This window comes from Mugil cephalus, chromosome 13, assembly GCF_022458985.1.
Source record: "Mugil cephalus isolate CIBA_MC_2020 chromosome 13, CIBA_Mcephalus_1.1, whole genome shotgun sequence".
In the NCBI taxonomy this organism is placed as follows: Eukaryota; Metazoa; Chordata; class Actinopteri; order Mugiliformes; family Mugilidae; genus Mugil; species Mugil cephalus.
The window spans coordinates 18,488,412-18,515,481 of NC_061782.1; the positions used below are offsets into that span (position 1 = coordinate 18,488,412).

General features: G+C 41.5%; 1 protein-coding gene across 1 annotated transcript; it reads left to right on the forward strand.

Moving 5' to 3' along the window:
• Positions 1-4,610: 4,610 nt before the first annotated feature.
• Positions 4,611-26,599, forward strand: rgs17 (regulator of G protein signaling 17). The gene is made up of 6 exons (XM_047603410.1): positions 4,611-4,789; positions 7,523-7,906; positions 12,500-12,630; positions 16,150-16,224; positions 16,305-16,536; positions 17,023-26,599. The coding sequence occupies exons 2-6, from the start codon at positions 7,904-7,906 to the stop codon at positions 17,209-17,211; spliced, it is 630 nt and encodes a 209-aa protein (XP_047459366.1). The 5' UTR covers positions 4,611-4,789; positions 7,523-7,903; the 3' UTR covers positions 17,212-26,599.
• Positions 26,600-27,070: the final 471 nt, after the last annotated feature.

Sequence of the window (27,070 nt, forward strand, 5' to 3'; positions counted from 1 at the left end):
GACATGTTAGTGCTGTAAGGAACTGTAAAATGTATGAATATGTGCAGTGTCCTATATGAATTAATAAATACTGACAGTCAAATCTAGTAGGGCGACACAGGGAGTTAGGGCTACATAAGCTTAGACTGGACGCTGATGCAATTTTTGTTATTGTTATTTGTCTTTTAACCAAAAGATAGTGAAGTTGGAAGCAAATAACAAATGTCACATAATTTTATATTAACAAGATCTACTTCCCATGAACTCTAAAAAGCTGTACGGTCCATGGGAACACAATACGTGGGTTAAATTACATAATCTCTGCTTTGATTTGAAGGTATTCACATCCAGATTGGAGGACAAGTTTAGTTATTACAACATTCCTATTTTCAGGGACTAAAGGTGTACAATGGGCAGTCCACATTTATTTTAATAATATTAACATGAGTAGGTTTTTGGTAGATAGGTCTTGCTCTTTAGCAAATTCCACAAAATTTCAAAGTCGAAATCCACAGAAATGTTTCTGGATCCTGGTAGAGATTCAGTTTGGAGGGTTATATTCAGAAAGTCAGACAAAGACATGAACAGGCGACCCTTGTTGAGCTGCTCTCTGGAGACAAGAGAAGACACTGCTTTGAGCATCCCCTCTTTTACGCCTGTCACACTGCATCTTAGAGTGTGTAACGCAACATTAGGTTCTTATATTAATTATACCTTTTCTTTAGGTAACACTTGGATGAGTCTGAATGTTATTTGGAGGAGAAGTCCACCTCATTCTAGCGGACACTGTGTCCAGAAAGTTGTAGTTTGTTGTATAGATATTTTTTTTGTTTGTTTGTTTGTTTTATTTGAGTCTTTTCTAAACCATTTTTTGTGTGTGTGTCTGTGTCAGGCTGCATCCTGCTGGAGTCATTACTATGGGCTGGGGGTGTCTGGTCTGGTCTAGATGGGTGGTGCATGTCCAAGTAACATCCACACAAATACCAGGTCCAAAAATTTCCCAGCAGGACATTGTGTTGTCAGAAGATGGTTGGTGTTATTTACTTCTCCTGTCAGTGGTCATAATGTTATGTCTGATCGGTGTAACTCATTGTGCTCCCAAAAGAAGCTGAATCAGTGAAATTGTACTGGAATAGATGGTTTTACCTTTTTGATTTACTGTCTGTCTGTCTTCCGTCTTCTATGCATCTGGTTCTCTCATTCTATATTTATGTGGAGCTGGGACTCTCCAGACTGAGGCCAAGATTGAACATACGTGTGTATTTCTTGACACCGCTGGCTCATTAAAGGCCTGGATCATCTACTGTTTTCCCCACACGCTGAAGACGATTGCACTGATTTGCATGTGAAAAGGGCAAGAGCAAAAACATGCAGCGGTGTATTCTCTGGAGAAGACAGACACATGCGACAACTGAGTATGCGCTTGTAACAGATGTTCATATATGTAGGAACGTGTCTGTGCATTTTATTTCATAACCTCTGCGTGCAATCGATTGTGATGAGACAAAATTAGAGCATGCGAGCATCTCTTGGGATGAAATCATATGTAAAACACATTTTCACCTACGTCAAGAAACCTGTGAGGGTGAGAAAGAAGCGAGGGTTTGAACTGAGAAGTAATTTCTGCCGCTCTTGTGCGTGAAAATGTGCACCATTATCCTGATATTTAAATAAAGATTATGTCTCAAAGTTCTCTGTGCTGTGATGGATGGCTCTTCCTGGTTCACTGTGGCGGTTCGCAGCAGCTATAAACACTTTTTTCTTTCAGCATGGCTGGACGTCACATCCCGTGAAGCTGCTCGTTTCAACCATAGTCAAAGTCTGAAAGTCTGCAGTCATGCTCACAGCTCTTTGAAGGTGAGCTCAGGCCGAGCACTGGGCTGAGTTTAATGCGAAGACAATGTGCTCTCACTGAGTATATGAAAATATTTGGTGTTTACAACAATCTCAGTCTAAGATTTGCCAATAAGATTATAAAAAATAATCTCCTGAAAACACTACGGGTCTGGCCAATATTGATTTGCATCTGTTTAAAAATGAAACTACTGGCTAATACCAATGGTGTGGATCGGCTCTATCAGCATTGTAGGAAAGCAGCCCTGGACCCCTCTTTTATAAGAATCTTCATGCATGCATAAAATATCCATCCAGCACCCGCTGAACAATTTATTTCCCCTGATTTATAGACCTGCATCTGACCGCACAATACGTTTATTACTCAGTGGGATATAGATAGGCGAGATGATATGATAGCACTGCTCGGGGCACGCTGGTTTGAAATAGATAAACATTTATTTAAAGAACAATTCCTCTTTTCTGGTAAAACTAAGATGGGAAAAGGCATAGGTCTTCAACAGAGGGCCCGCAACCCTTAGGGGGTCCGTGGGGGTACAGCAGGGGGGTTGATTAGACATTTATATATATATATATATATATATATATATATATATATATATATATATATATATATATATATATATATATATATATAATTATAATATATATATATATATATAGTATAATTATATATTATAATTTATATTATTTTTTAATAATAATTTCTTTAAATACACATTAAATACACATTAACATGAATTTAACATATTTGAGTAAAGGGATAAATGGATGCAGAAGACGTTATCTTTCAGTCAGCACTTCACTCATTCAGCGATACAGGAGCTGTCTCAACAGCGCACTGTTTCTCAGAGTGCCACACTAGACCTGTCAATTTAAGCTTCCTGCACACAGTGGGACCCGCCCCCTATCGCTACTGATCCAATCACCAGGCTGCATATTACAGTTGACTCTGTCCAGTTCCCCACAATTCACCAAGAGCCTATTCAGTCTCCAGGTGAAATCCAGAAGCACGCTGCAATATTAGCGGAAGAGAAGCTGATCAGCCAGCTAAGGTCAAAATGACTGGTGCTACATTTAGCTATGTTTAAAGTTAAGACTGGAATACTATCTGGTGAAAGGTATTTTAGCATGGACCCAGGTTGACAGCTTTAATCCTTTCAAAGATTATATTGTATATAATCTTTATATATAATATAATATAATATATTTATATTATGAATGTCTCATGCCCAACACTTACTAATATTTTACTCGTCCACTACTGATCAGAAAGATGAACCCCGCCTGAGAGACATACTCGTGGCCCCTCAGATTAACCGCAGACATGAAAAAACAGCACAAGGTGTTGACCTGGACTCCACATTCACTTGATCTCAAACTGATCAAGTATCTGTGGGATGATCCACAGAGGCCCCTTCCCTCAACCCACAGGGCCCAAAGACCCCAAGTAACAACAGGCCCCGAATAACTCCGGACACCACATGACACCACATGACACTCTCAGTAGGTCCATGTCCATTCTCTGATGAGCCACAACTGTTTGAGAGGGACAAGAGAGAACTGTGTGTTATATATTTATTTAGCAGCATAGCAGCAAATTCACAGGAAATTAACGGGAGAGAGAGAGAGAGAGAGAGAGAGGGAGAGAGAGAGAGGGAGAGAGAGAAAGAGAGAAAGAGAGAGAGAGCAGAGTTTTGGTGCCCCCCTGTGTTAAAAGTAGGAACATATAGTTTTTACATCACCACTGTACCTGTCTTGATTCACAGTGCAGATGCACACTGATGAAGTGACCGATCCAAATGTTCTGTTCTAAGCGACAGTGATTTTAAAAGTAGTTTTAAAATGTTTGATATTTAAAAGTTACAGAAATTTTGAATAACCCCATGGATTGTCCCGGTGAGTGCACAGATAAACGAATCATCTGCGTGTCTCGAAGCAGAAGGGCAATTATTTACTTCATAATTTCATTAAATATCTACAGTTTAATATTTTTGGCAGGCCTTGTGGTTTGCCCTGGATCATAAAGAAGAGGTTTTGTGAGCTACCTGATGGGTGTCAAAAGGAAATAACGTCACAATACAACCGTTTTTAATGCATGTAACAAGTGCACAGCGTTAAATGGAGTAGCTCCCAGTTAGGAGAGTCTATCACGGATATATTTTTCCATGTCAGGTGTTAAAAATTAAGATACCTCGTGTCAATGTTTAAATATTTGCTCATAAATAATCACCAGCATGTACAGTTAATTCACTGTAGGAAGTATAATGAGGTTTTATAAACCCACCAAATGAATATAGCTTGCAGCAGTAGGTCATGTATGGCTTAAATGAGATTGTGAGTGTGCTCATGAATGAGAAGGTGCGTCCAAACTTTTGACTGGTTGTGTACATAATTTAAGTATTATTTTTACTAAATTGGACAAAACTTTCTTTATGAATTCATCTCAAGTACTTGCTGTGATTTTAGAGGCATGATGCGTGTGTGAGTTTATTTATTTGTTTTTTTACGGTTTATAACCTGAGGATACATCTTCTGTGCTATGAATGGCGACCTTTCTAACTCTATTCCGGACTCGGAAGTGACTCTGTTCCCCTGACCGTTTCTGTGGATGTCCAAAGAAGTCAGCAGCATTGTCTCTATATGGTATTTTGTGGTTGTGAGGGTGGTCGTCGTCGTCGTGCGGCAGGGCTGTAATGATCCTGCGTGCATTACAGCTTCAGCAGTGCATCTTCTCACCAACTGCAGCCACGGAGCAGCGGTGGCAGGCAGCGCGCCTGCGCAGTGCATCCAGGGGCTCGGCGGCGTTCGGTGCTGAAGTGGGGCGGATGGCAGAAAAACAGCGGCGATGGCCATTACACCCCAGGATTCCCATTTACGATGTCGTTAAATGAGCATCGGAGCATCGCGCTTTCACACCTATCATCGTAGGACACTGACAACCCGACACAAAGGGGTAAGATGCTGATTATTCTGCGCTAATGCTCCACACGGACTGGCTAGCTGGCGTTAGCACGGCGCTAGCTGCTGCTCAGCTGCCACCGCCTCCTCTCGCTGCCAGAGATAGCGGATCTGTCGGCTAAAGCTAGCAAAAAGAAAGTGGGTGGTGTTTGATTTCTGGGAGGAAGAAAAAAAATGTCCGCGCGACTGTCAGCCCCGTGCAGTCCTCTCTGTAATTACGCTGTCACCCGGTGGTGTCAGCTGAGAGGGGATCCCCTCTCCCACCGGGTTGGAGCTGCAGCGGCTGGGCTCGGATGGTTCGGGGGCAGCTGCAGGAGAAACCATGCAAAACATGGTAGCTAGCCAGCAGAGCTAGTGCACACTGCACAGAGGGTGCGAGCAGGGTCCGATGAGCCTGTTCTGCTGTTTATCTGAAGATATGCACGGGCCTTCGTGCAGATGGTGCATCCACCACAAACAATCTTGTCAACTTTCTCACTTTGAAGTGCATTTTTCTCTTGTCTGTCCAAGCTTATTTTTTCCTAAAGTGTTATGCACTGGAAGGAGATCCTGCAGTGTACAGCTGAGGGAGCACCCACTCTGCAGTTTCCCATGGGTGTGTTGAGTCAGATGAACCCAGGCTGGGAGACCTCCTGATTCATCTCATTAAGAGAGTTCCACAGAATGCCATCTGTCTTATCATCATATCGGAGATTTATGTTATTTACTTGTAGGGTGGAGAGATATTGTACATGCAGATGTATACTTGTACCGAAGAGAGGCTTAAGCACTAGTGTGCACATTTAAGTCATCCCTAAAGACACAGAATGATGTTATGTTGGCTTCCAGCTTAATTTGCAATAGTTAATTCATTGATTACCTACCTTAATTGTCCCATTTACTTGTCAAACTCTGTTTGCTGGTTCAGTCTAGACCTTATTTGTGCTCTCTCATCCAACTACTCTCTGTAACAACTACTTGTTTTGTGTGGCCAGCAGTCAAACACAGTGCACTAGTACTCCACTAATAATCTGAATATTAGTCCAGCCAGAGTAAAAAATGCCTCGTCTCAATCAGAACAGACTGGCTTTATCGAAAGGAAGTTTTAATCAGATTTAGAAGGATAATCTAAACGTTTCATGGCCCGTTCAATAGGATCATGGAAGGTTAATAACCTTGTAAATTTTTGATCCAATTGTTCTTCTCCAGTTGGAATGAAAAAAAAAAAGATTCTGTGATCATTTGCCCCACGTGGGGTAAACATCAGGCGATGAGTTTCCGGGAGGAACTGAGGTAGCAAAACAATGAGTTAAAGGAATCACTTTTCTTTAATTTGAGCAATCAGTGAATCAACAATCCATTTCATCCGACTTACTGTCACCAAGATGCCGCCCTCCTGCTCTGTTTGCTGTTCCGGCCTGTCAAGATTTCCAACACTTAAATAATCCTCCTCTGTTTTGTAAGAGAGGATGTTACCAAAGTTACTTTATGGCCCTCTTCCTCCTGGGAACAAGCGGTGAAGAATCTCACAACGCATAAAGCCTTATCTTTGGACACAACTATGCAAAACCCCATTTCATAGTCTTTTAAAACACAAGGGAAACATTTGTGTTCGGGGCAGTTTAAACTGGCATGAACAGTTACTGATGCTTCCCTCTTTGAGAGGCTGGTTTTACAGTAGAGCAGCGTATTGCGTTGTATGCGTGGGATTGTAGTTACATGTGAACTCCCTCTGTCTGTCTTTGCGCTGCTATTTATTCTGGATTGGCTTTAAGAAAATCAAAACTACATGACATTTAAGTCAATGCTAAAACATCCGCAAACTTAGTCTAACTCATCATTTTTAATTTGTCCAACTATTTTTTCGTCCACCGATCACCGATCTGTTCACAACGTAAAGAGTCTGCCGGGTTGAAGTGAACATGTGAACCCTCCTAAGCTGCTGTTATGAGTAAGCACGTTGTTGGAACAGTAATTCCTGTATGAAAAACATGCAACCTCCGAGGCTCTGCAACCATTAGGCCTCCCTCAGGGACAAAGCCCAGCATATGGCATCTGACTGTGATTGAGTGTTGGGTTGCGGCACCAATGATGAGCTTAATCCTTTGACGATGAATGTTTAAACTACACATAATAACGGTGACAGCATCATCAGTCACTTACTGCATTTGGTTCATTTTCTGGTTTGCTTTATTCAGTCTTGTTTTAGCCACATCCTTGAGCTTATCACAGATGCATCAGAGTGGGTGCTGCACCGAAATATGTAGAACGTAGAAACAGGATGACGCTACAGCGGATGAGTGACTTCATCACTGGTAATAGATTTAGTTCAGTTCAGTTACAAAAAGTTGAAAAAGGCTACTTAAGGTATTCAGCTTCTATGCATGTGAAACAGGAAAATACAGAATATTTACATTTTTACACGCAATAAATGGATATATAACTTCAGTATTTAGCAATTACAATAACTGTTCGTGTTTAGTTTGCTGTCAGTTGACTCTCTGACTAATAAGAGCATCATTTCAGGTCGTAAACTGTGTGCCCCACTCAGTGTTAATGAAGACTCTAACCAAAAATGTTGATGTTAAAAGGGGATCATGGCTATTATGCTATTGTTTGATTTTGGCCCTTTAGGTAGTAGTTTTATTTTCATTTTATACATATGTACGATAATATACTTCATCTTTATGTTAACTGTTAAAATAATTCTTACTGTAAAGCTTGTATTTTCTGTTTTTCTGTTTTTCAGATGCTGTACTGTCACTGCTCCCTGTACTCTCAAGTCCATAAATGACCCTTTCACCGAGACCCAAGGAAGCCTAGGAGGCGCCGCAGAGAGAAGCAGAAGGAGCACGTGAAACGAGGAAACGGGGGGAGGAAGTGGTCACATCTCGCCTTCAGCACTCGTGTCCCTTTCTGTGCCAGTCGGTCAGGCATGGTGACACCAGTAACCTCTGTTCCTTGTGGTGAAAAGAAGCTCCTCGCCCTGCCCAGCCAGTCCGTTAGCCAGACAGACACTGAGACGCTCCACAAGTCGCTCACTTTGTCCACCAGCCTGCTATCATCCAGCAACCTATTACCTCATGCAATGACTGCTCTTTCTGATCTGTGTTTAGGAACTCACTAATTCATGGTAAGTTTGATATCTGCTCAGTTGTAATGACATCTGGAGGAGATGTTGCATCTTTTGAATGTAAAGGCTGCGTTATATTAACCTAAAATGTGTGTTTGGGGTATCAGTCTCAATCATTCAAGACCCATGTAGTTTCTCATTGACAGGAATGGGAGTTTACAGAAGTGTGGAGGCAAAAAATACCTCCTTTTATCAAAAAAAAAGATAAAACAATAGTTGGTGTTTTTCTTTCATTCTTGAAGTAACTTGATCTTATGTTGCACACATTGAGTTTTCAAATGACAACACACAGTGAAAAAGGTTAATTACTCAGCTGAGATGTTGGCGGTGTGCAGCTCTTCATCCAACAGCTCGCTGTGGCTGCTCTTTCTGGTATCATTGCTCTCTGCAATGTGCTTCAGACTGATCCACTGTCAGTAAATGGTAATAAATTCCATTTCCTGTTTTCATAGTTGCATAGTTGCTTAACTCACCAGCAAAACACACTGCATTCCCTCTGACTACGTCATAATGAAAGCTGACTCGAGATTTTGGAGTTAAATGCTTTTAAAGAGAAGCTGAAATAGCAGAGAGTGTTTAGATTGCGTTAGGCTCCATTTTTAAACCATCAGTTATCACTTATCAAATATTTTGCATTCTGCAATAATATCCACCTATCTTTTTATAGCGACACACTGATCAGCCACAACATTCAAACCACTGACAGGAGATGTAAATAACATTGACCGTGTTGTGACATTGCAATATTCATCTGGGAAACTTTTGGACCTGGCATTTATGCAAATGTTACTTAGAGGTGTACCAGGCACCCCCACCCCATAGCAATGACACTCCTTGATGGCAGCAGTCATCCACAGAAGGACAAGCTGTTGACCTGGCCTCAGAATTTACTGGATCCCAAAATGATCAAGTATCTGTGGGATCATCCACAGTGGCCCCTCCACTAACAACATCCTGGACACCCTCAGAAAGCCCATGCCCATTTGTCCAGTCTCTGATGAGTCACAACTGTATTGGGGGCGCAAGGGAAACCTACACAATATTAGGAAGGTGGTCATAATGTTATGCCGGATCTGTGTCTATAGCCAAAGGCTCATTGATCATTGGGTTACCTCCTTTGTCAATAAATGGTAACTACACAGACATTTATTTACTTGAACAAGATTGACACTTTAAAATGCTTCAGATGAGGACTTTAAAGAAACGTTTAGCTACGTCAACATAAACCCAAGTGTCTCATTTGAATGGTAATGTGAACCAATACATGATAGTGGTTTTGGATGTTCAAGGAACAAACAACGTTTGTTTACCATCCGTTCCATCCTAGGGCTTTTACACTCCCTATGACCTTATCCAGATTCTGGATGATGGCAGTCTAGTCCTCTAAATCACCGTTGGAACAAAGAGGGACTGTTTTGACATCTCTGCTGCTCTTTGATGTCACACTCATGTAAAGTTGAAAAGTTAAGATCTTTTTTGAAGCTAGAGGCGGATAAAAATGCCAATGTAATCAGCACTCCATAACACTTCTTATTAGTGAAAAAAAAAAACAAAAGAAATGTGGTTACTTTTAAAGGGGTGCGTCGTGATAGCTTGGACCGTTTGTATTGTTTCAACCCATGAAACAACCTCTCCTCTCTGGTGTTCTATCTAGATTGATTGCAATTGGTAAATCACTAATAACTGATCAGTCTGGCTGATGAGTACATGACAGTGCATTTATCATGCCTGGAAAAGTTCCCAGTCATCCAGGTCATGTTATATCCAAATATCTAAGATGAAGTAAGAGCAACTGGACTGATTGGGTTTCTTGAAAAACCAATGGATGTGTGGCCAAACGTCTTCAAGAAACCCTACAAGTCTGCTCTTATTTCATCTTTGTTTTGGATTCTAGTGTGAGATTTGGTTACGTTGCGTCAGTCAGATCATTTAATACTACTTTTAGTACACAACATTGGTGTCCTTGAATGCTGAGCTGTAGATTCATGAAATTTGCAACTTGAGATCCTCTTCTGTTGTGTTAATGTTGGATTTTTTGTCCACGTCATAATGCACGAGCTGCAAACTCATCTGCAGTTGTGCGACTGGCAGTCATTTGTGCAACAGGATGTGATGTTGAAAGAAAGTGGAGTTTTCAAACTAGATTACTTTCTAATAATCATGTAGGAAATGTCTGAGGAGTTTACAAAAACCGCTGCACATAATGCCAATTTCGTGGCTCTCTTTTTCGTTATCTCTTTATTTTCTCCCCTACCTCTCATCTCAGTGTATTTGTATTTCCACTCCACATTTGCATGTCCTGTCAATGCGGCCTCCTTCTCCGGGTTTGGAACAAAGCCGTAGCCTTGCTGTCGTTTTGCATCTAGCAGCCTGTTTTTCCAATGGTGCTGCCTGTTTCGCTGAATAACTGATGGCCGCTCGGCTGGTCAGGCGATGGCATTTGCATATCAGGCTGGTCGCCTCGGCCTTACCTGCCGTGCATCATCACTGTAATAAATCACACGCGTTTGTGCAGAGTGGAGGGAACGATAGAGACGGGAGACGACTCCTCTGATGAAGCGCCGTTGTTTTTATGTGGATTTTCGAGTTGTTGTTTAAATTTGAACAATGGCTTTAGAGGTAAGAGTCCTGCTTCCTTAATAATATTTTAGATTTCCAGAGTGCGAGGCGCTTCAGTCAGTGGTCACAAAAGAAGAATGTTCTTTGATCTTTGCGGTGTTTCCTGATGTTGAGTTTGGCTCTCAGACAGAGCTGCTATAGTTTAAGCTTACTGCACTGTGGGATAAGGGTTTTCCCAGCCTCTTAATCTATGACTAGATGATAAATAGCATTAGCAGACAACACTGTATCTTATTTGTTCTCACATTAGAATGAATGCTTAGATAGTGGTATTTTTACTTATAGTCTTATAGACCTGAAGGGCTTAGAGGCGGCTTATTGTTAAAGCGACTCCTTCACTGCTTCTACCTGCAAGGGCAAAGCAAAGGCCAGGGGAGATCTGCAGCGATGGTCAGCATAAAACTTTAACGGAGAACAGAAAGGTTTGGTGGCCCGTGGTTCTTTGAAAAAAAACTGCTTAGGCGTAGCTGCAGTGTCATAGAAATTGCTCAACGGGAACGTTTCATTGGGCAACGCACAGTTCATCCCAAGTGTGTCAAATTCTAGGAATAGTTGAGAGTGATACAGAGTGCACAGTTTGGAATGATTCTCTGTGGCATCAGTGATCACTGATGATGATCATTTAAGCAAGTTTCACAGCTGAATGCAGGTGCCGAATGCAATGAACTACGGTTTACGAAACATACGTTTAAGGTTTCAGATTGTTACTCAGAACAAGAAAACAGAATCCCTCTTGGGTACTAGGCATGAAATTTATATTTTTATGTCATATTTGTTTCCGTTTAATGGGTTAAAATGGAGATAATATCTGGTAACTAATGGCTTCAAATGTGCAGACATGGATGGATGGATGGATGCTTTATTCAGCCCAAACTGGGCAATTTTACCATTTCAGCAGCAATGTACAGGCACTCGACCCCCAGTGAGATTTGTGGTTCATTTTGTGTAAGCAGTCAATGCTTTTTGAGTTGTTCAAATCCAAGCCTAAATAAAATTCTTTTCCCAGGTGGCGGTACAGGCGGGATACCTCAAAACATGAGCACATTCGTACATGTATAAGCAACCTCAAGGACTCTGTTGTTGGTGTCCACTGGTATTAGTTTTAACCTTCAAAACTGTCTCACAAGACAAAGTCAGTTTTTAGTCATTGGTCTGTCAGCCATTCCACCTCATCTGACTTGAGAGAAGAGGTCACTTGGTGAATAACAGTCTTTATTTAAGGAAAAAGATTTATTGATTGGACTTAACTTCACAAATGAATATACAGGAATCCTAGGACCAAGAGGATGGTTGCACATTAGCAGGTCTGAATAGGCAAATAGCAAAAAAAAGGCAAAGAGGACGTATTAAATTGTGGTTTACAGGAAGAGAGAATATTAAACCGCAGTGGAATGAAGTGTTGGTGTTATTTTTAAGTCCCTCAGACACTAGTGCTAAATTCAGTTTGACCAGGGTCACTGTAAAAGAGCAGCACCACTTTATTTATGTTGTTACACTCTCTGAATCCTCATGTGCAGGCTGTGGATTTGAATGTTGTGAGGGCGCGGAAGATGAAAGTAGAAAGAACTGCGATGGTTAATGCGAATGTGCACACGCGTGTGCATTTGTGTGTTTACTCCGCACGTGTGTATGTGGGGTGAAGATGCTGTTTCTGCCTGTGTCCCATTGAAATGCATGTGAAGTGTGTCACAGCTGAGTGAAAGACTTGGCTTAACGCCAGAAAGCCCCTACCGTACAAGGAAGGGAATCCTCTTGTTCCCGCCTGTTTCTCTCTCTGTCTGGCTTCATCTCACACACACACACACACACACACACACACACACACAGTGATTTATTTTACCCCTCTAATGTGATATATTGATGGTAAGGAAAAACTACAACTAACTGTGCTCTCTGTTATAGTGTCATTCATTTGAGGAGTATTTAGCTGTGTTTAACCTCTACGTGCACTCATTGTGTGTATTCATTGTGAAGCCCCGCAGTGTGAGTGGAGTGGAGATGAGAAAAAGGCAGGCGGCTCATATCGAGGCCCCACCCCAGGCCCCTGGACAGCCCCGACCCAATACCTGCTGCCTCTGCTGGTGCGGTTGTTGCAAGTGTCTCTGGTAAGAACCTACTATGTAACGAACTGTACTAACCACACTATATTATATCACACAGTCCTATAGTGTGCTATTCTGTAGTCAGGTACTAATCAGCTTTGGTGTCTAGCTGGTGAACACCGTGTAGTAGTAGTACTTAGAAAGAAATAACCCCAGAAACAACACACAGTTGGTGCTGCCCTTAATCCTGTTGCGTAATCTGTGATGTTGAGTTCCCTAAAATTCAGCTGAATAAGGGCAGAGTTTATACTGACACAGAGGAGCTGCCCGGTGCAGCGAATCCAGCAAACACATTAACTTTTGCCATTGAATTTCATTGCAGAAATGTTGCCTTTTTAAGTCTCACGTTATTTATATACGATATAAGACGAGGTGTGTGTGTGAGTTTGGGTTCTGCTTGGCCCCTCCTGCCCAACCATCAGTCAGCAACAGTGAAGTACAGGAGCCATGTGACGTCCATCCGAGCAACAACTCTTGGAGTGAGCAGAAATTATGCACCAATGCATTATGCATTTGATAAGGCAGGCTTTCGCCCAGTGTGTTAAGTTCAAGGATGGCCCGTCCTCTTATTACACCACCATGTATCAGTGGAGACAGAGCAGATGTGATAGGTGAGATTATGTATAAATGAAGGGCAGGGCTTTGGAACCGTTACATTATATTTTTAGAACAGCAGGGTGGTTGTTGTGACTTCCACGCGAGAGCCTGTTATTTGCAATGGAAATGTTTTTGGGGAAAGACAGGTATTTCCCCTATTTAGCTGGTGCACTAGGTGACCACAGTTCAGCATGTGAATAGTGGGACAGTGACACAGTTTTTATTGTTGGAGCCGAAGGCCTTGGGTCTGATGAAACTCTGACTTCTGGGTTCGAGTGATGGGTTTAAACAAAACAGATTGAGATGTTTTGGTGAATATATATGTGGCTATTTGTGCTTTCATGTTAAGAGGTAGAGGAGAGGTTTCATGTCCGTGTGTAGTATAAGTATAAGGCTGGAGGGTTCTAGTCTGGCACTATCCAAAGCCTAAGCCCTCTAATTGTTATTAACATGGCATGTCTTGCTTAATTTAATCTAGAGACAAACAGAAAGGTAAATCAGTTTTGGTATTTCAGGGAAGCAGTACTGTGCTCAGCAATCAACTTTTTTTGCAGTATTACTACAATTAATACTACATTTAAAAGTATTATACTGTATTATACGATCCAGTACCATACTATAGTGTACCACACTGTATACTATACTATACTATACTATACTATACTATACTATACTATAGCAAAATAATATGTAGTATAGGGCGATTTAATGATACTGGAACTTTGTATGCAAGAACACAGCCAACACAACAGAAAACATATCAGTATCCTGACACCCGCAGACTGCCCTGATAGTTTAGGACTGAACTGCCCCACGTTGCCCCTGAGCAAGGCACCAAGACCAGGAGCTGGTATGCGGCTCCCACAGCTGCCCCGCTGAGGCTCCGCTCTCGCCGGGAGAGACGAGTGAATGAAACATTGTTTTCAGCCAGTGAATGGTGAATGTGCTGCTTCTTTCACACCACTTCATCTGAAGTGGTGGCAGCTTGCGGACTGTGACTCCGCTGTGTGCCTCTCAGTCAGACGCTGGTGTCGGACCTCCAGAAAGAGCCTGGAAAATTGTCTTTGGTAGCCTCTGTGTTTATTTGTGGGATAATTAGGGGAGCTCAGTTGAGACCTTTGTATGAGTTACCTGGAAATCACTGTAAGCTCTCTGTGCCTCTTCTTCTTCTTCTTTTTTTTTTTTTTGGCTACGAAGCGAAATCGTAGAGATGTGTGTGTGTGAATCACAGGAGTTCTTGTCAGCCGCTGTGCTTAAGTTTAGACACTGGAGGTGAGTAAGTGTTAACAGACCATTTTTCATTTCCTTTCTCTTGGCTTTTCCCTGCTTTCCGACCCCGTCCACTCATGTACTCTGTAACCACTCCTCGCCCGCCCTTACACGAGGCCCTTATCTGTGTGGGGTGCCTTCTATTTCCATCCACACATCACATGCAAAACAGCTGTGAAGAACAGCCTGTATATTTAGCTGTATTGTGAGGGCGCCAGGGGGCTGTGGCTAGCTTAGCCCATTACTGCTGCACAATGGGGACTTTGACAAGAGACAGCGAGAGGAAGGAAAGATCCTCCATGGTGGGACAAAAATAGACAGCGCAGTGTGTGTTGCATTGTGGACTCAGCAAGTGTGACTGCGCTACGATAGACAGAGAGGCTACCATGTGTGTTTTCGAGTGTTGACATAAAGGCTTCAACTGAAGCTATGGTGCGAGAGAAGCTGAGAGAAATGAGCTGTGGATGTAGATGGAGAGTGCAGCGGAACCAGCACCGAGACACTGGCGAGACGGTGTACCTGCATAATGTTTGAATTTTGCATTTCAGAAATATTTTTAATAAATTTTCTTATGATTGAATAATTTTGGCTATAAAAAGGGAGATAAGAGCTTGTTTTATTTGAGCCCCCTCATAAAAGGCTGTCTCCCACAATGCAAATCAGCATGACTGAAAGCTCTGGAGCCACAGCGTTTGACTGTTTGACTGTTTTCACAGGCGTGAGTGTAAGTCCTCATGACCAGTGGACTGAACTTCATATATAAACATTTATTAAACGGTCTAGTTTTAACGTTTAATGAAATGAAAGTACTTCACATAAGTTAAATATGTGCAGCTGATATATGAAAATGACCCATTACTGAGTTTCTGTTCCTCTCTGATTAATGTGAGGCCGTGGTGTGTGAAGCCCTTGTTTTTAATATATATATATATATATGTATCTACCCAGTCCAGGTCCTTATATTTAAACTATGCGTTTCCCTCATTTAGGCGCTAATACAGTGTGCAGCTGTACAGTGTAAAATTAGTTGAATGCACGCCTACATAAAAGATTAATCTGCTTCTGAGCACGAAGGCGTACAGTGACAATAGCCAATCGAAGCCTTTCTTTTGACACTTCCAAAGTGCATTTTGAATTTGGTGAGTTAAGGTAGGAACCGTTCTGCAAAAAATATTCGGAGAAGGTACTCGTGCATGCATTTATTCCCCTCCTTGTGATGCTGTGCGTTATGAAGCAATTCCAGGGTTTAACCGAGTGCATATCGGGATATTTTGACAGCTGGCGTGGCCATGGAACAATAGAGAGAGGACAGAAAACAAATCTGGATTTAAATAGCGATCAATTGATTAAAACTGACTCCATTGGCTATGATGCTAATCTTTTTAATCTTGATTAACTTTTGACATCTAGAGCGAGAGGACAAATGGAGTTGTTTGAGTACAGAGGAGTTTTACTCATCAAAGGTTACAAAGCTGATCCACATGGCGCCAATAAATATGTTTCTGTAATGTTGCAGCTGTAAGATTCGATACATGTAGAATACGTAGGTAGAAATAGTTTAGATCTATGTAACTATAAGTCAAATGTACCAACTGCCAGAGAAACATCCAGGCTTTTAATTTAAAAGATCTTAATCCCCTGTTGCCTCTAATGCAGGAATGAAGACAGGATGGAGAGGAGTGAACGACAAACCTGCACCAAGATGGACAGTATTGAAGCTGCTGAAGAACAGTGAGTCCAGTTCTCTGTTTATGCGGCGTGTTTGTGCATCTGCGTGCCTCCGTTGCTCTCACACTCATGTTCAACTGCAGACACCCCAGCCTGGAGGAGTTGCTGTCGTGGGCACGGAGCTTTGAGATGATGCTGCGCTCTTTGGAGGGCCGGGAGATCTTCCGGGAGTTCCTGCGCTCCGAGTACAGCGAGGACAACCTGCTTTTCTGGATGGCCTGTGAAGAGTTGAAGAAGGAGACGAGTCCCTCCGTGGTGGATGAGAAGGCCAGGATCATATACGAAGACTACGTGTCCATATTATCGCCCAAGGAGGTGAGCTACGGCAGAAGGAGGTCAAAAACATTTTAAATAAGGCCTCAGTTATGCTCATGTGGTTGCATACTGACACCCTGTGTAGTTGTTCTTATTGTGGTACTGTAGAGTTTACTTGTGTGACACAAGTGCATTGGACCTCTTGTAGTGAAGTTACAACAAATGGTAGGGTAGACAATCACAGCCATGATTAATTAGCATATGACCCATGCTGTGAAATTTAGTTTAATCATTTATCATCCCAAGAGGATTTATCCTGATGAATTTGTGGTGAAATGTCAGAGAAATCCCTTCCCTTCTATTTAATACCTGGAAAATCCAGTAAGTTCCCATAAGCCATAGCCTTAATGTTAGGATGCTAACACACAATGCTGACACGCTCTTTAGCACATATTCCACTGGTCTCTGTGTGACGGTTTAACAGAGTCCCTGGTAAACAACAAACCACTAGTTTATAAATTAAGTTCATTCTTCTTGTCCTCCCAGGTGAGTCTGGACTCGCGGGTCAGAGAAGGAATAAACCAGAGCCTGGCGGAGCCCAGCAACCTGATGTACGAGGAGGCCCAGCTCCAGATTTACACCCTGATGCACCGCGACTCCTTCCCCCGTTTCCTCAACTCCTCCGTTTACAGAGACCTCCTGGCTAGCAGGAGGCGCACCTGCCTCGACACCTAGACTCCTCCACCCTCCGACATTGCCATCGTACGCCAACAAGACTACTACTTAAACTTCGAATACTACTATGGTGCCAGAAGTTGGGTTTGGAAAATCTCTCCCTCTTTTTTGATTGAAAAGACTGAATGCCATCCAAGATAGCTGGTTGTTTTTTTTTGTTTTGTTTTTTATTTATATTTTTTTAAGCAATTTATATCCAGTTCTCCACTGGAGCCAGGTCAGCCTTTGCTGGTTGGTTATTGGTCAGTTTGAGACCATTAATGCTGGCCAGTGATTGTTTTGCTAGCAATTTGTGCTGTTTTGGTTGACTGGCCAACCCACGTATCAGCTATCAGTTGAAATGGCCAAGCTGAGGGCCAGCTGTTGGTTAACTGTGGACAAGGACTCCTCAGGCGGTGGGGACAGACAGAGAGAGAGAGAGAGAGGACAAGCCCTCTGTTCCTGTACTGTAACATTTAGACCCGATGCTTTTTGCTCACAATGATAACATGTCTTTAATCATTCTGTTTTATTTTTCTACATCTGTCCCATTCCTTGGATTTGGTTTTTCTTTTGATTTCTTCACTGTCCAAACGTGACACCTAGTAGCTGGTGGGAGTTGGGGCATCCTGTCCCGTTTAACCAGTAGAAACACTGGCTTTGCATGCAGCTCCCTCTCTCTCTCTCTCTCTACACTAGGTTGACGATACAAGCCGCGGACTGCAACCATTTTTTGAATACTGAGAGGTATTAAGGCAAGGGAGCTGTCTTTCTGTCTGGCTGTCTGTGTTCAGTGAAGGGAAAAAGTACACTTCTGCCAATTTTAAGCTTACTGCTACTTTTTTTATTGAGGAGGTTTGAAGGCTTCTGCAGCACAGGCAGCAGCACCCATCCATCTATCCACCTGTCCATCCATTCATCCGTCCGTCCAAGCACTTTCTTTCTTTAGGATTCTTTCACTGGGAGAAGTAAGGGCTAGACTTGTGGTTGGGCAGCTACACCTGTTATTATTGTTACTCTTGAACTTTAAACAAAAAATATCTCTCCGGTGAGAAAATGCCTTTTACGCGCAAGGAAAGGCACCACAAGCGCTGCTGGAGTTTTTCTGGAAAGCAACCACAGTTTGTCCAACGATCCCTACCTCCCATCTTTTTCCCCCCCTCCTCCCTCCAACTCAGACCATTACAGCCTGACAAGCACAGGTGCCCAGTGTGGGGGAGAAAAAAAAAAAAAAAGAATCTCACATCCACTCCAAATAGATGGTCATCGACATTTTGAAATTCTTGAGCAGAAAAAGAGGGTTTACCTTTTGAGTGTTCTACAGTGAGCATTACGGGAAGCTGGCTCTGCTTGGAGGACAGCAGCAGATGCCACAGACGCTAATAGAATTAGAAGGGGTTACTAAACCCTGGTTTTTGTCTGTAAGGCTTAAGCTTTCGACAGCAGTTTTGGGGTTGGACGTCCGATAGGAGCAGAGGTGTTGGTGCCAAACATGATGTCAAAAGATGCTGTGAAGATTTACTGATGTGGCTTGTGCCCAAGCTGTGGAGTATCGATCATTCCAGCTTGTGGTAGCCCTTCAGATAGCTACTGCCTGCTCAAGACACTCGCTTTTTTCCCCAGAGTTAGTGAAGAGGGTTGGTGTAATTCTATTAACTGAGGAGTTTGTCGTGCTACACACTAGCCTTTTTTGAAAAAGCCGACTTGGTTTCAGCATGCTGTAGGCAAGCAGTTAGCATGCCTGTGCTAGCCATGCTAACCCTCCATCCCCACTGCCAGCCCTCACACACTCTGGTTTGTTTTTCTAATCCGACTTTGACAGCATGCAATGATAACGGATATTTGTGTGTGTATGGTACAGTTACACACTTAAAAAGAAAAGTTTATGGGGGTCTTGCCAAATGTCCCATTAACATTTTTTGGTAAATAAAAAGATGTTTTTTATGATGTGAACATGAACTTTGTTCCTGTGGACGTGCAGTAGAAAGTGCATGAGTGCAGTATATGCTTTTTTTTTCTTTCTTTTTTTTTTTTCTTCTTAATGAACTGAGCCTCCGACTATATGTCATTTGATGGATAGCTGACCTCCTGGTTTTGGTTGATTGGTGGTTAGTGCAGTCTTAAAGTGTCAATGAAACAGTGCCACTCCTCACTGATAAATGTAGGCGTCCGTGTTGCCGCCTCCTTTAAACTACCTGAAGTTCACGTGCCAAGCTTGGTCTAGATTCAGTTAAAGAGCAGGCGGAGCGGGATGTCTGGCAGACTTTTAAAGTGCAATTGGATGTATGTAGTGATGACAGACTGGAGCTGATTTTAGGCTGTGGCTCGCTATGTCAGGTTTGTTTTGAATTGTCAGATCTTGTACATTTTCGAGACGGGAGTCAGCTGTTTGAAAACCTTGTAATGCCGCTGTCGGATCACGTAACAAAACTGGCTTTTTCTAGTTAGCACCTGCGAGTTTCACCAGAAGAACTACTAAGGACATTCGGTTAATCTTGAAAAACAGAAATCGTGGTGTTTTGCTGGACCACAAATGGAAAAGTGTCCTCCACAATTATTTTCACTTGCAGTGTTAAAAATGCTAACTAGAGGAAACTGCCAGTTTGCCTGTCATATTCCGACAAAAGCTGTTGTGATTTACTGGGCGCGACTCATCCGTGAAAGTTGAGTCAAATAATCACTCCAAAGTTTTGCAATGTTCCTTATTAAAATGTACTCTATTTAACCTTTGGCAATACAGTACTCATACGCAGACTACGTTAATATATCCATTAAGGGCTTGATTGGTATTGCTTGGCTGCTTTAATGAAGAGCTGTGCATGCATGCGCCCAGTTGTTTAGAAGCAGAGGAATACAGAACCAATTCTGATACTGAGGAATCATTTTTACTCCTCGGTGCGGCTTTCGTTCCCCGGAAAGAAGCCTGTTAGGCGTCGTAATTGGACATCTCCGGAACGCTCTGACGCCTGTCACTCATGAAGCGCTCTCTCGCCGAAGTAAATCCCTCTTCTGCACACGTTTCCTTGTTGCCGAGTCTATATAGTAACTAACACGAGAATGTTTCACCAAGAACCAGATAATGAAATCATGGTGCAATCAAACCAAGTTTACATTTATAAGTAGTGAGATGTGTGTAGCTTATTAGATACTCTATGGGGAGCCAACCGCCAGCAGGTTTGAAGCTGGTTATGAGTCTCTGCCCAGCGCTACAGTCTTGAGTTTAAAACTGGGAGCATTTTACAGGGAGGACGAGCAAGGCAGGTTTTCTGCTCACGTCCCTCCCTCTTAATTTATTGTGACTTTTACGCGGTGTGGGGAGAAAAAAAAAGAAAAAAAAAGAGTACACGGTTGTTTATTTTTAATAACTGCATTTCAAATGTGGATTTTACAAGCAATGACGATGATGTGAAGTGACGTAGTGTCATCGCTGAATTTAGGTTATTTTTATTGTTTTAAATTTTTTTTTTTTTTTTTTTTTTCTGTCTCTGAATTTCCAAGTGAGTGGGTCTTTGATGAAACGTGGCTGCGGTTTTATCAACTGAAGAAAAAGAGAGAAAAGGTTGGGAGCCGAAGTGTCCTGACAGGACAGAGGAGGTTTGCGAAGCTTTGGCCTTACTGACACGTTTTATTTTTGTTTTCCTTTGTATAGAAAAAAAAAACAACAACAAACGTCTCCGTAGGCTTTTCACTACCTCTCATGTTGGTTAATTTATTTCACATCTAGTTGTCAATGTACAAGTTGTTTTTAGATCTACTTGAAGCCTAACACTGTAAACAAAAATGTGCACAGAAAATGACTATGTATATGACCAGAGGGGTTAAAGAGAGCTTGGCCTAGTCAACATTATTTTATTTTTTTTTTGTTTCGTCTGTCTGTATGTATGTTTGTTTTTAATTGTGCTGAGCTGAATTAGATTTTGCATCTCTATAAAGAATTCAGGAATCCACTGTCTAAGGGCTAATCCCATTTTTGCCTATGCAAATCTGTTACTGTGGGTGAGTTGGGAAAGGGCCAGCTAGCGCACCTTTCACCTGTTTTAGATGGACCATGGTTTACATTGCCCTTTGCTGATATTCTTCAATCTTATTCAGCAAAAATGTACGCTTATTTTGTTTATATATATATATATACATATATATATACACACACACACACAGAAATATACAGAGAAAATAGTATATGCCTTGGTGATGATAAAAAAGAAACCTTGCTGAAAACAAATAAATGTGTTGTCTGACATTATGTGGCTGTGTGCTGGAGTCTTGGTGAGCTAGACGACTGGAATTCAACTGGCAGTTGAGCGACTGTCAGGAAAACTCTCATTACTCAGGCTACAAGAGTAGCAGCTGACCGTGTGCAGTATTTCTGAACTGAGGGGAATGAAACTTTTTATTTATTTACTGTGAGGAGCAACAACATCCTGACTTGCTGTGACATACCCAGCTCCAGCCTGTGAGGTAAATGAGGTGTTAGGGCCACCCAGGGCTTGTCCTTGTCCCGTCATTTTTCACTGTAACATTTGGTCTTTTTTTTTTTTTTTAAAGCGAGACTATGTAACTTAAGCCAGACTATGGTTGTTGTTGCCACAGGTGACGGTTGAGGGCAAAAATAAAACATTATATAAAAAAAATTAATAAAACATCATCTGAAAGTAGCACGTGATAGATTTATGCTTCTGCGTCAGATCTCTGCTTCAGGTGTGCCATGGCTCCAAACCATCGCCGTAGCCTACGCTGTAGCTTTAGGCAAGCCTCTTCAAAAATGTAACCACACATCCCAAGCCCAAAAAAGTCTAATTCACCCTCCGCCTGGCTCCTACACAACACCTACCTACCTAACTAGGCGTCTTCCTTTTTCTGCGTTGCAGTGATTTCACTGAAAGTTGTCATCTGTGTAATTACACAATAAATCTGACACACCAGCGCACAAGTGTAAAGACAACAGGGTACTCGCATAGGCTAAGGCCTGCTTCTCTGGCCTGTAGGCATGAGGGTGTAGGGCTATGCCGTATATGCATTACGCTACATTCACACTTAGAGCAACAAAAGTTACAGGTGAGTCAGTATGAGCGGCTACGTTTATCGCAGAGTCGCCGTTGATGTTTTGCTCAAATGCTGGTTCACAGTTGCAGATGCCTGTTTTATCTGTGAAACAGCAAAGTGTCGGGTGACATTTAAATGTTAACTAGAGAAACAAATGCACATGACTGATCACTACATCTGTGGTGTGTTGGGGAAAAAAATAAGCCATTTCAACTTTGATATGTAGCGTATTACGCCTATCTAGTAGCGCCGTGTCACTTTGACGCTTCATAACGCCATCTTCTATTGAAAACAAATTGCTGTTCATTTCTCTTATCTTCACTAGTGTACCCACAGTGTTATATTTACCTTAAGAAATGTAACAATACACCACGGCCACTCAATTTTTTTTTTTTTTTTTTTTGGCTCTTGCCTACTTTCTTAGGCCACGTACACATACGAAAACGATCCGGTTTTCCTTGGCGTCGTGTCGAGTATTTCTCCGTAAATGTGGATCCATTGCGAAACCGCATTTGTAGAAAGGCTGTAGTACATATCCCAGGCCTGTGCGTGACGCTGTTTCGGCTAGACACCAAAAAAGGAAGAAGAGGAAGAGGCGGAGCATGCGCATCAACCTTGCATGCCGTACAGCCCGTAATTACCTTTAGCTAGTGGTAGTGATGAAGCAACAGTATATATTGGACCTGGCCACCCAACAAGGGTCAATATCTGATGCAGCACCGTTACAAACCTGTAGTCCGCCGTTAACGTTGTTGTCATGAGACGTTGGGTCGAGGCGCGAGAGTGGGGCGATGGCGTCATCGTGTTCGTATCAGGCTGTTAAAACGAATGAAAAAAGGAACCGCACAGGCTCCTCAGTTTTCTTTTTCACCCTGAGACCTGAATTCAAAAGGGTGTAGTTTCAGTCTCAGGAAGATCCGGATCCATCACTGACGGCAGGCAGAACTGTGCAAGACAAGCCCTATGCGGTTTCTCCCAAAAATCGGATTCGTGTAAACGTGGCCTTAGTGGCTGGATTGGTGCCAACATAAAAAAAAAAAATAATAATAAATTACTGTGGCGTCTGTCAAAAGTAATTGTTGTTCCACATCTATTAACATCAACTCCATTATTTGAAGTACACAGAAAAAGCAGAGAAGCTGCAACGTGATTACAGAACAAGGCTGACACACCAACTATAAATGCTTACACTGGCGTAGGAGGGTGTTCACTTTGGCTACGGCTTATTCTCTGCATAGATCCGATGCAGAAGTATAAACCAAGTTGTAACATCAGCAAACTTCAAGCAGGATAACATTAGCCGCCACAAGCTAGTGGTCCCACCGCTATTTTTTTCTTATTATTTTTAATTCCAGCATTCAAAAGTTACATGGTCTTACTTTGAAGGACTGAGTTAAAGCGAACTGGAAACAGGCTAGCCAGTACAATAAGCATCATTCATTCATGGATTCAAATTTAAAGTTTCCTCTTGTCATGAAATACTTATAATCACAATTGTTATATTTTGTTGTTTGTCAGTGGAGTCTGCGCTGAATCGTGAATTTGTAACGAAGCGAGTGCAGCACTGTGTCATCAGAATACAGCAGCAACTTATTTTTCTATTCTTCTTCCTGTTCTTTGTGTAGCCACATCCGGTCAGACTATCACTGTGTTAATACAGTAGCGTTTAAGTGAGAGCAGAAGTGTGTTTTCATAGTAATAAGTTACTCAGCTCTCACTTTTAGCGTCAAGTTGAGGTTGGATTTAGTAATTTATTTTTTAACATTAATTTTTTTTCACTCGTGACCCATAATGGAAAATAGAATAGGAAGGTTGATGGTGTATAGATTTTTCTTTCCCACAATGCAGCGTGGCTAAAGATAGACGGGTTTATTGACTGACGTTGTGTGTTCACTTCTGTTGGATTTGGTGCCTCTTTATGCTTCACAACAGACCTCAAGATCTCTTTCTCTGTCTGTCTCGCTTTCCCTCTCTTGGGCTCTCACTTCCTCTCTCTGTGACATTACACATACGACACTGTTATTAGCAGCTAGAGCAGAGACGGGCCTGCTTTACGACAAAAATCACATCGACGTTTTATTACTCCTACGTGAGAAAACCCTCCTATTGTCTCTTTCGTACCTCTTCCAGAGGTGTTTGTGCTACTTTGGGAAAGAGATTACGTTTGTGCAGGTACAGCTTGAAGTTGGTTTTTAACAGTTTTAGGCAATCACTTTTCTCTTTATTGATTTAGATGCCTAAGCCTCTTGGTTTTTGTCATGCCTTTGTAGATAGATTGCAGTCGTGGAGAACTGAGCTGCAGGTGAAAATAAAAAAAGATTTTACCGTCACTTTAGGCGACTAAACAAGTGACATTTTTTCTATTCAGCATGCTTTGTGCTAAATAAATGAAATAATTCAGTTATTTGCTATAAACGATACTGTATGAGTATGTATTCAAGTACTGCAGTATGCAGACAATTAAAAATATGAGAAGCTCTTTTGAGAGGTTCATATTTTTCTTCTAGTATGTTTGACTAATATCGACGGTTATGGGTACTTCTTGTTTTGAGTGTCTCATGAATTGCCAGAATGACTAAGTGACCCTCTTTGTATTAACAAATATAGACTACGGTTGGTTACTTCCACATGCATGATTTGCAGAGAAATTTTACCAGGACAGTGCTTTTTAATCAGGATTCTGGTCAGTCAGGCTCAACTTTTCACTATTTTCCACTGGTTGCTTCACAACTTTTGATGATGACTGTTTTATTTACATCAAGACAAGTGAAATTTGACCTTTGTGGTCACTAATGGTCGGCGGGAGCGACATTTTATTTCTCATGGGGAGCCTCATCTTGCCACACAGAGCAGATGTAAACTCCATTTTAAGATCTGAAATAACAGAGATGAGAAAACGACCATTGAGCTTTAAACAGTAGCCAGTATATGGGTGAATGCATGAGTCCAATAGAAAACAGAGCACTGTGTCCCCATCCTACAGGGTCGTGCTGCCCAAGAGTATGATTGTTTTCATCATGACTTTGAAAAGTTTCAGAGGAGACTGATCATCAGTCCTCAACTGTAGCATTGAAAATACTTTTCTACCTTCTAAACTGATGAAGCAGGTCACCTCATATAGCTTCATCTGACAGCGATGTAAATTGGTACTTGAAGACAGAATGGGAACAAAATTTAAAGCATTCGGCATTTGCGACATTAATTCTCTGCATATGCTAGTATAATACAGATAAGATGAAAAATTTAAGACTGAAGAAATATTTGTGCCCAAATCAAGTCAGATAATGTGGACGTAAAAGGATTTAAACGATTGCCTTAGATCTGTAAGACTTCTTGTAAAGTGATGGATGTGAAAAAGAAAAAAATTCTACATAGACTGCATTTATATGCTAACTATGAAGCTGCAGGTAGCCGGCTAGCTTAGTTCCGTTAAGCTAGTTAGCCAAACTCCTGTGAGACTCCTGTCTCAATTGACTCAACTGAGCCAAGATAAAAACACATAACAGGTTCTAAGACCAATAAAAATAATCATTTATTGATTATAGTGGGTAATGTGTCAAACTATTCAATGTTGAATACTAAGCTAACCGGCGCCTTGTTCCAGCTTCGTATTTATTGCCTTGTGCGACTCTCATAAAAAAAAAAAAACAAGCAAGTAAGTGTATTTGCCAAATGTCAGTTTAAAACTTAAAAAATTATTTGAGCTATGTAAAATTTTTGAGAAACCTGAAGAATAGCAATGCCTCTTTGTTGAGTAAAATGTGCCAAAATAATAATCTCCCTTTTGTTTCACTGTAAAGAGGTCAAAGAAATTGTTTGGTTATAAAAACACGCTCTGTTGGACTCAATATGTTCCTGATGAAACACATTTTGTTGTCTTTTCACAATGCTGTTGTGGGTTTGTGTCATCTCTTTGAATCATCCACATGTATTCTACTTATCAACATGTAACCAACTTATTTTTTTTAACAGGCACTGAACATGTTTGCAAAATGACTGACTGATGTAGATTACAAGCAACCTCATCAGATCAAGCTGTTCACTATTTTAAATTTGTTTTGTACTGTTTTTATTTATTTCAGCTGATGATTTATTTCAGTCATTGTTTAGTTTTTTGTTTTGTCCTAAGACACAAAAATTGTTGTTCATCAGCCTTTAACTTCATATGAGTTAGCATCACGTTAACGGCGTGCTCAGTTGTGGTACATTTTAATCTACAGTTCTGTCTCTGTCTTTGTTTACACAATGACATCTTGCATTAAAAGAAAACTATGGTAACTGCCCTTGAATATCTGTAATTTAAATAGTGCTGCTAGAGAAAGAAATCTAAATGTAACAACTTACAATAAATACTTAATAGATTTTTGCCAAATGTGATTGTGTCTTCTTTTGACTGAATGTTTGGGGGAATCACCAGTACACGTGAAATTCACTGGGCTAGTTTTTCTCCCCTTTTGTCATAATTGTTCAAGTCTGTGTTATGTCTTTTTGTCAGGCCACCTCTTTTGTCCTAAATGTCTCTATCCTGGAAGTCAGAAGAGTTTCCCACCCACAAATGTTTCATGGGTGCAATTGAAACACACCAGACTCATGAGTTGTTGGAGGGACTGCTAGGTATTTTTGTCAACACACAACTAGCATCGCAGATAGCTAAGCAATGTCAGGAAATATTGGATAGAACATTAGGTTTGGTACCAAATCTGTAATATCTATTTATATTTATGACCCGCCATCCAGAGCTGTGCTTTATGTTTAGTGCTAATAACCATTACACATTTGTAACAGCATGTTAGCATTGCTATGGTTAGCATTTAGCTGAAGGAACCACTGTGCTGCA